The 10,786-nt window shown below is 41.5% G+C and overlaps 1 protein-coding gene across 1 annotated transcript; it reads left to right on the top strand.

Annotated features, from left to right (window-relative positions):
* The first annotated feature begins 3,222 nt into the window (after positions 1 to 3,222).
* Positions 3,223 to 10,162, top strand: LOC138370514 (uncharacterized). The gene is made up of 2 exons (XM_069334893.1): positions 3,223 to 3,265; positions 9,657 to 10,162. Exons 1-2 carry the CDS (start codon positions 3,223 to 3,225, stop codon positions 10,160 to 10,162), a joined length of 549 nt encoding a protein of 182 aa, XP_069190994.1.
* Positions 10,163 to 10,786: the final 624 nt, after the last annotated feature.

The following is a 10,786-nucleotide window of genomic DNA, read 5'->3' as shown; positions in this document are numbered from 1 at the left end:
GGGGCATCAGGGTGAAAAGAAACTCTGCCCATTGTTTCTCGCCGGCGCCCGGGATCGAACCCGGGATCACAGGATCACGCGTCCAATGTTCTGTCCGCTCAGCCACCGGCTCTCTCTAGCCTAGCTTTAAAGGCTCACATAAACCTAGCTTTAAAATTATGAATAGAATTTGCTTCCACAACCTGCTTCTTCAGTACATTCCATTTTCCCACTACTCTCACGCTAAAAGAAAACTTCCTAACATATCCGTGACTCATCTGAGTTTCCAGCTTCCACCCATGTGCCCTCGTTCTGTTACTATTCCGAGTGAACATTTCGTCTATTTCCACTCCGTCAATCCCCCTAAGTATTTTATACGTTCCTATCATATCCCCCCTCTCCCGTCTTTTTTTCTAGTGTGTAAAGCTCAGTTCCTTCAGGAGCTCTTCATACCCCATCCCTTGTAACTGGGATGGGGTATGATTCGCTGGGACGAGTCTTGTTGCAAACTTCTGAACCTTTTCCAGTTTCCTTATGTGTTTCTTCAGGTGGGGACTCCATGATGAGGCGGCATACTCTAAGACTGGCCTCACGTAGGCAGTGTAAGGCGCCCTAAATGCCTCCTTCCTTATGTTTCTGAATGATGTTCTAACGTTTGCCAGTGTAGAGTACGCTGCTGTCGTTATCCTATTTATATGTGCCTCAGGAGATAGACTAGGTGTTACGTCCACGCCCAGGTCTCTTTCTCATGTCTTCACAGGTAGGCTGTTCCCCTTCACTCTCACTCAAACACAGTTTACTCTCTCAAACACGTATTATGTGGGACGTTGGTGCGAATTGTTTAATGCTTCGCTCGCTCTCCTGTGATGGGGAGTTATATATAGTGATTTAAGCGCTTCTGATATATCCCCAGTTTGGATACTGGGCAGATATTGTGTACTGTCCCTTTGGTCTCCTATCACCTAGTCCCATTTCCATAACTTTACATTTGCTCGTGTTGAATTCCAGTAGCTATTTCTGTGTGTACTCACCTATTTGTGCTTGCGGGGGTTGAGCTTTGGCTCTTTGGTCTCGCCTCTCAACTGTCAATCAACTGGTGTACAGATTCCTGAGCCTACTGGGCTCTTTCATATCTACATTTGAAACTGTGTATGGAGTCAGCCTCCACCACATCACTTCCTAATGCATTCCATCCGTTAACTACTGTGACACTGAAAAAGTTCCTTCTAACGACCCTGTGGCTCATTTGGGCACTCAATTTCCACCTGTGTCCCCTAGTGCCTTGTGGTAAATAGTCTTTCTATATTTACCCTATCAATTTCTCTGAGAATCTTGTATGTGGTGATCATGTCCCCCTCTAACTCTTCTGTCTCCGAGTGACGTGAGGTTTAATTCCCGTAGTCTCTCCTCGGAGCTCATAACCCTCAGTTCGGGTACTAGTCTGGTGGCAAACCTTTGAACCTTTTCCAGTTTAGTCTTATGCTTGACTAAACAGAAGTGTGTGTGTGTGTGTGTGTGTGTGTGTGTGTGTGTGTGTGTGTGTGTGTGTGTGTGTGTGTGTGTGTTTGTGTGTGTGTGTGTGTGTGTGTGTGTACACGTGTGTTCGCGAGTTTGCACTCGCCTAGATCTGCTCGCAAAGTCGGACATCAGCTCCTGGTCCAGCCTGTCAGTAACTGAGAAGGCCTAACCCGATTAATCTGTCCTCAAGACAGACTATAACTGATTGCCTCCCTCACCCGTCATCTGTCAATCCCACCCTCTCAAACCATAAACATTATTGTTCTTTTTTGTTAATGTCTCGCCCCCTCTACCTCTGAAGATGCCTAATATGTAACTTCTCGTAACATGTCTTCCTCAACAAAGGAGCAAAATATACCTCACGAGACTGGACTTTTTTTTTTAACCACATTCTAAGGAGATGCCATTAAAAAGTACATAAAAGATTCATGACAGTCTTTTACCTAACTCTTTTTTTTTTCCGTAGGAAATGCAGTAACTCGTCAACAAGAATAATGCTTAAAAAAGTGTGAAAAAAGGTATCGAACTTTTTCAGAGTTTTGCGGGAGAGAAAAACTCCCGACTCTGGCGTTGCCTCGGCTGATAGGTGAGAGAGGCGATGAGGGGTGAGGAGTTGAGAGGTGAGGGAAGCGTTGATGGTGAGGGGTTGAGAGGTGAGGGAGGTCAGGAAGGTGAGAGAAAGCGTAAAGACTTGGCTGGTTAGAGAGTAGCAGGGTGGTAGTGGTGGTTGTGGTGGTGGGAGGATGAAGGATTGGCGGCGTGTGAGGGAGAATAGTGAGAGGGAGGAGGATGAAGAGGGAACAGAAGAGGGGGGGGAGAGGGAGGAGGGAAAAGGATGGAGGAAGGGAGGGAGGGAGGAAGGGTAGTATGACTGTATGCAAATCAGCTAACTCTTCTTCCCACTGCATATTCATATATGCAACATTGACCCACTACTTATGTGCGGCGGGCTTCACACAACAGCCCGGTGCCACCACGGGAAACAACAATGAAGACAAAAATATTAGGGGGGGAGGTCGGAAGTGAGATACGGAGGCTGTACGTTTTGATGTGTCATGTTTAATTACGTTCACAGGGTTTGCACTCGGAGTTCTGAAACAGGAGAAGTGGTAGTTTTGTGTGTGTGTGTGTGTGTGTGTGTGTGTGTGTGTGTGTGTGTGTGTGTGTGTGTGTGTGTGTGTATGTTTACCAAGTTACATTCAGCGAGTTATCTTCATAAGGTCGAGCCTCAGCTCTTGGACCTAATCATATATTCTGGCTTCAAAATAAGAGGTTGAACATTATATATATATATATATATATATATATATATATATATATATATATATATATATATATATATATATATATATATATATATATACTCAAAACGTAAATGGGATCACAAAGAAGTAAAATTAACCCAAAAATTAAATACAGAGAGAGAATTCAATGCAATTGCACTCACAGAAACTAAACTGTTAAGCATCACAACAAGTAATTTACTCTCGTAGAATGTACTATGTACTATACTAGAATGTATTCTCGTAAAATGTATTATTCTCGTAGTAATGTATTCTCTAAGAATATATACAAAGAAAAGTGAGAAGGTGGGAGTGGGAGAGGAAGTAGCTCTGATGATCAGAGAAGTCTGGAGATTTAACGAGAAAGTAATTCTATGAAGAATTTAGTAACTCCTCAGCAATAACCAGAGTAAGAATCCTATATAAAACCACATGTTTAACCATGTATAACCATGACTTTAATCACAGCAATGGAAGAGTTGAAAGTACGTAAAAAATTCCAGACTTTGACAGAAGAGTTGTACGATATTTCTCTTCGATATGTCTGCTGTCTGTTCCCAAGCAGAGAAGCATTTGTCTTAAAAATGGAGCAAGTAGACACCCTGAGGTCTCCTTGAACGATCAGACGGGCTAGTCCATAGCACTCGGAGAAGTGTGCAAGAGTGCATCTTTACTCCGTGAGTTCACTACTGGTGAGATGATCTCTGCCCGAAACGCTGCGCGTACTAGTGGCTTTATAAGATTGTAATTACCATATTATGTATCCTCACATTCCCAATTGTAACTTCTTGTATATGCATAAATAAATAAATAAATAAATAAATAAAATAAATAAATGTTGAAAGCTTTTTCGTAATTTTCCATTATCTTGGAAAGTTATACATGGCAGGCGATGAGTCACAATGCCGTGGCTGAAGTATTTTGACCAGACCACACACTAGAAGTTGAAGGGACGACGACATTTCGGTCCGTCCTGGACCATTCTCAAGTCGATTGAGAATGGCAGATGGTATTTGAGACGACAAAATAAGCACCCCATATATCTTGGTACATTGCAGCAGGAGTTTCAACTGGGTAGCTAGCATGAAGAATACTGTAACCTATGGCATGCGTGCCCAACGTGGCACGCGAGATGTGTTTGTTTACACAACACAGCTTTGTTGTTTTACACAGCTTTATACCCAACCAATATTAAATATACAACCCATCCTCCTGTTTAAATTGTGCCTATTGTGACGATCGTGAATAGTTACGAATTCGTACGTACTTAGTTTTTATATAGTAGTATACTGACTAATAAGGAATTATTAAAAAAAAAATATGAAGCTAAAAAATAAACTTAATATTCCTAGGCCTAGTATAGCACACATTTCATTAATTTCATTCCATTTGTCCAAAGAAAAGTACTGATATGTTACATGGTTCAGCCCGTCCTTCTAAGGCTTCCCAACGTGAAGAAAACGGTCAGTAGTGTTCTCTTCTAACCTACCAGAGGATCCAAAACAGAAAACGGGACAGTACATCACTTTCGCGAGCCGCTTCCATTTTCTAGTACGAAGATTTTTTTTGGGGGGGGGGCTTAAGTAACACATACGAGCGAAAAGCGAAGTTTTTTTTGTAAGAGGACAGGTTGCATCGTTACCATAGCTAGAGAGTATTGCTCAGTATTGCAGGGATGATGCCATATGAGAACTGGTTAATATCGTTACGTTACTTAAGCATAAAATAGGTTAATTAACCTTCCAAAGCAAGTTTTCGTGACAAATGACGGCGTATCCAGCATGAATGGTAAAGAAACGCGTTCTGTAAATGGGTTTGTAAATATATATATTGGACGTCCACTAACAAGTTTTGACTATAAGGCTCGCTAGTAGGCATTATGTGCGGACAGCTGGCCTAGAGGCACTTGAAGAAAGGAGGAAATTTGTAAGAAATTAATTTTTATTTTTGCGTGTGTTTAAAAACTCTTTACTTGCTGAACGAAGTTAATTCGGTGTACACAGGACTACTTAGTGCATGTGCAACAATGTTCGTTGACTTAGGAGAGGTTCTATACCTCATTTGGACGAAAATTAGTATTTTGGCGCATGAAAATTTTTCTTGTGAAAAATTTTCTGCTGTATGGATTCGTTGGAATTTCCTGGCATTTAATAGACAACAATACTAAGTTCCAAGGATCTGGCGAAACGCCGTGTTATGACTGATAACATAACCTTGAACATCAAAATGTTGTTAATGGATATGTTAAATGTTTCCCCAAGCCCTGTCTAGTATATATATCCAGCCACAAACACATAGCATTATTCAGCTGGCGCTCTGCAACATTTTCGACCCCTGCAGGTACTCTCAAAAATACTCAGCAGTTTCCTGCAGCTGCTTCAGTGAACGTTATAACAAAATTGACTACATTTATGTGTAATAGAATTCTCTGGCCATTGTGTTTCTCTGAAAGCAAACATACTGCCACAATCTCCACACTAAACACAGCTGATAACGAAGTCACTTGTTTGCCACAGCACGCTTAATTCAGCTCCCGGACAGGCTAACAACTAATCACACGAGGGGGACTATAGAAAGCTTAACCGGTTGCCTGCTGCGGTGCTCCAAACCTGTCTGAACAGACAGCGACTACCAGTAGAAGACCTCGGCACTCTGCCCGAGTCTCGTTCACGAAGACCACCTCACCAATGGCTTACTAGGAAGCTTGACATCCCTTGCTGGATGTATTTCAACCAGAGTCCGAGTACACAGGACTGCACTCAAGGATTCGTCCACTCAGAGACCACAACATCCCTCCCTTACTTCTCCTGCCGTCCCAAAAACTACACGATTCCTGGAGCCTCGGTGATTGGCAACCTCCTTTGGTCTATAAGATCTAACTCTGGATACAAGTTGACTGCCACTGGCCTAGAGAAATCCTTCATCTTCCTTGCCGCTCGGAAGGTTCCGCTCGCATAACGAAACTTTGTGTTATCCAACTAGTACTATTCTTACGTTATGATTTGTTACTGGAGATTATAAATTTAGCAACGAAGGCGTTAATTTGAATAATTTTGGCTCTGAATCACGAGTCTATTTAACTGCAGAGTTGCAGAGGCTCTTACGATGCTGGGAGCGTCCAGCCTGCCAGTACACAGGTCTCACAGTAGCTGTTATTGCTCGCCTGGAAATGCTGAGGACCTTCCACACTCTGGTATGATAGATTTCTAAAATAAATTCAAACAGAAGGAGCTGGAAACTTACCTTCAAATTGGTGGTTCTTTTATCCATTTTCTATGATCCTCCCCTTACCTATAATGAAAAGCGAGTATTAATATACAGTAACGAAATGCATTTATACATTTCAATACATACACAGATATACTGCAATCACCACAATAATCATTATATTATAAAACATTATGCATCTATAGCAGGACAGATGAATGTGACACCTGATGATCGAGGAGTCGCTTACCTTGATGACTGATGACGCTGCCGGACCTCGTAGAGTGAGATCACACTGCCGGGAGTGGTTGACCCACTAATGATTGAGCCATACACTCATATCCACACATCTTGCAAGAAGTAGTCACACTTCCCCGCACAAATTAACAAACACTAGACGAAAGTTGCCGAGAAGTACGTAATTTCACCACAGAAGTTAAAGTCGGGGTTTTTAACTGGTATTTCCTGCAAAACACTAATCTCTGGAGACAATCAGTAGCTCTCTCGAGTTAACAGTGACCCACATACAACCATAGTCGTAACGACACAAAATGTTAGAAAACGGATAATTAAACTGCAGTCCAACATTCAGTCACAGTAATTCACTCTGAGTGGTTAAAGCATTTAGTTACACTACATAATTTCGTTACACTCGTCACAGTCCAAACACTACTAACACTAGTTAACGCCTTGTTGATCTGACCCCGAGGAAGTAAAGGGGGGTTCAGTAGCCCTTTGTTTCGAGTTCAGAATGAAACCGATGATGAACCCTCTCGAAGCCAGCCACGCCGTGTTTCAGTACAGCCAAGCCGCAAAACACAACCCGTCTGTATAAACAAAAGGCCCAAAGTCCATTCCATGCAGCCGCCAAACCCCGTGTTTATGAATGCAAAACGGTTTACACACGTCTTACAACTGATGACGTTCAAACAGTTCCGGAACAAGTGCTTCACTGACGAATTTCGTTCGAATCACAACGCTATAAATGCTTCACCCACGTACTACAAATACAAATAATCGCCAACAGAACTTAAACACCTAACCTAACCAATGCCTAAATATGCAAAGTATGCTATAATAACAATATTAATTTATGTTGACCAAACCACACACTATAAAGTGAAGGGACGACGACGTTTCGGTCCGTTCTGTACCATTCTCAAGTCGATTTTTGAGACTTCTCAAATCGACTTGAGAATGGTCCAGGACGGACCAAACGTCGTCATCCCTTCACTTTCTAGCAGCCCGTCCTCCAAACAAAGATCCAAAAGTGATTCCATGTACCCGCCAAACCCCCTGTATATGAATGAAAAGCGGTTTACACACGACTCACAACTGCTGACGTTCGAACATATCCGGAACAAGTGCTTCACTGACGAATCTTGTTCGAATCATAACGCTATAAATGCTCCACCCACGTACTACAAATACAAATAATCGCCAACAGAACCTAAACACCTAACCTAACCTAACCTATGCCTATATATACACAATATGCTAATATATTATAATATTCATTTATACTTGAGAAAATTCCCGTTTTGAATGAACAGCATGTTAAAATTTATGAATGCGTCTGTGGGGTTGACCGCTGGATGTAATGGACTTGAGTCGAGGACGGATTGCTTTCTAGTGTATGGTCTGGTCAACATATTTCAGTCACGTTATTTGTGACTCCTCGTCTGCAATATTAATTTATATTTGAGAATTTTCCTGTTTTGAATGAACAGAATGTTAAAATTGATGAATGCGTCTCTGTGGTCGACCGCTGAATTGAATGAACCTGGGGCCAGATTCACGAGAGCACTTACGCAATTACTTACGCACGTGTACATCTTTCCTCAATCTTTGACGGCTTTGGTTACATTTATTAAACAGTTTACAAGCATGAAAACTTCCCATTCAACTGTTGTTATTGTTATAAACAGCTTCCTGGTGCTTCGGAGCTCATTAACTGTTTAATAATTGGAAACAAAGCCGCCAAAGATTGAGAAAAGATGTACAGGTTCGTAAGTGTTTGCGTAAGTGCTTTCGTGAATCTAGCCCCTGGTCTGAGGACGGGTAGCATAACAATGGCAAAAGGCGCCGCTTTGCTTCAATTGTTTAAAGCGAACTACTCTAAACAGCTTGTCTCCATAAAGAATGGTAAACACCCTCGTTAATCCAGCCGCCAAACCCCCCTTGTTTATGAATGTAAACGCATGACTCCCGACTAATTATGACCGAGCTTTCCTCGAACTACGCTCAAGGTTTTGATTTTGATTTTGTATGATTCTGATACGCTACGCTAATACTACGTCCGCCTCCCACTGGTCTAAATCCTCGTACCCAAGCGTTTCAGCTTTATTTACTCAGAGTGTTGAGGTCACATTTGCCTGTGGTGACTGATTATTTAACAGAAAATACGAATCAATTAGAAAAAAATTGTTTAAAACGGAAGCAAGAATAAATAGGCATATTAAAAGAAGCGGAAGTGTAGAAAGGTGATTTAAGTAATTACAGGAGGGAGAGAGAGATGAAGAGAAGACAGAGAGAGGAGGTGGAAAGGAGAAGGAATGGGTGGAGGGGATTAAGTTGGAAAGGAAGGGGGGGGGGAGGGGTTGAGGTGTCGTGTCAGCTGGGCGGTGAGTAATTAGAAAACACCCGTTGTAATATTTAGTAGCAACGGAGGGGGTTCGAATCTCATTACACACACACACACACACACACACACACACACACACACACACACACACACACACACACACACACACACACACACACACATATAGGGGGTTTGGTAACTGAGCGGACAGAGCACAGGACTCGTAATTCTGTGGCCCGGGTTCGATTCCCGGACCAGGCAGAAACAAGTGGGCAAAGTTTCTTTCATCCAGATGCCCCTGTTACCTAGCAGTAAATAAGTGCCTGGGAGTTAGACAGCTGCTACGGAACTGCTTCCTGGGTGTGCGTGTGTGTGTAGAAAAAAATTACTTAGTTAGAAGTTAGTTATAATTGGTTTATTGACAGTTGAGAGACGGGCCGAAAGAGCAGAGCTCAACCCCCGCAAAAACAACTAGGTGAATACACACACACACACACACACACACACACACACACACACACACACACACACACACACACACACACACACACACACACACACACACACACACACACACACACACACACGAGATGTGATGCAAGAATCAATGCTCGATCCTGCAGGCACAAATAGGTGAATACACACACACACACAGTTGATTGATTTACCAGTTAATTGACGGTTGAGAGGCGGGACCAAAGAGCCAAAGCTAAACCCCCCGCAAGCACAACTAGGTGGGTACAAATAGATGAGTACACACACACACTTTTGACAGTTGAGAGGCGTCTTTTGGTAGAATGACGGTTGAGTGGCGGGACCAAAGACCCAAAGCTCAACCCCCGCAAGGATAACTAGGTATGTACCCTCATCCCAGATTGACACTAGAGCGGAATGGACTAGATGAGCAACTTGTTGAAGCCAACACTTGCCTCATAACACTAAATCAACTCGCGACGAAGCCATAAACACTCGCAACACGAGAATTCCACATGAATCAACTCTTTAAAATCGATGTTTATATCCGGTTCAAAACAAAAAAAGAACATTAGATGAAACATCGACTGTACAAAACATTCTAAACACAGATGTTAGAGAACATAACATAGATGTTAGAGAACGTAACATAGATGTTAGAGAACGTAACATAGATGTTAGAGAACATAACATAGATGTTAGAGAACATAACATAGATGTTAGAGAACATAACATAGATGTTAGAGAACATAACATAGATGTTAGAGAACGTAACATAGATGTTAGAGAACGTAACATAGATGTTAGAGAACATAACATAGATGTTAGAGAACATAACATAGATGTTAGAGAACATAACATAGATGTTAGAGAACGTAACATAGATGTTAGAGAACGTAACATAGATGTTAGAGAACATAACATAGATGTTAGAGAACGTAACATAGATGTTAGAGAACGTAACATAGATGTTAGAGAACGTAACATAGATGTTAGAGAACGTAACATAGATGTTAGAGAACATAACATAGATGTTAGAGAACATAACATAGATGTTAGAGAACGTAACATAGATGTTAGAGAACGTAACATAGATGTTAGAGAACATAACGTATAGATATGTTCGTCAAAAACCTGTGGTCTTTGACAGAGTTTGTGAAGGAATTAATTCCCTCAGTTACAGGAGTTAACAACAGAACAGCTGCAGGAAAATACAAAATAACTGCAAGAACCATCTGAAATTCAGACATGAAGTTTTGAGACATTTAGGGTATTTAGGGTACATTTAGGGAACCGTTTAGGGTATTGGCTATAACGTGAAATTAACAGATATGTGACATTTGGGCAGAAATGTTAATTTAAGGATATCCATTATATACACATTCTCAGCCAGAAATACAAATAAATTAAAAATAAAAATTTGGAGATATAATGGTTTCAGAAAACGTTGTAAATACAGATCTTTAAACGAGTTCCTTGCATCTGAGGGGAATAAAATTAAATAAAAAACTGAAATTGAGAAATAATGGTGTCAGAAAACGTTTTAAAACAGGTGTTTAAGGGAGTTCCTTGCGGCTGTGGAGAATAAAATCAAAACAACAAAAATTGAGAAATAATGGCGTCAGAAAACGTTTTAAAAACAGGTGTTTAAGGGAGTTCCTTGCGGCTGTGGGCGATCTTAAAGTACGAAAAATACCCAAAATCGGTCCACATGCGTGGCAGGCAAACTACATATACACCT

The sequence above is a fragment of the Procambarus clarkii genome, chromosome 32 (assembly GCF_040958095.1).
Source record: "Procambarus clarkii isolate CNS0578487 chromosome 32, FALCON_Pclarkii_2.0, whole genome shotgun sequence".
Taxonomy (NCBI): Eukaryota; Metazoa; Arthropoda; class Malacostraca; order Decapoda; family Cambaridae; genus Procambarus; species Procambarus clarkii.
Note: the sequence above shows the minus strand (reverse complement) of the source record. Positions and strands in the feature narration are given on the sequence as shown.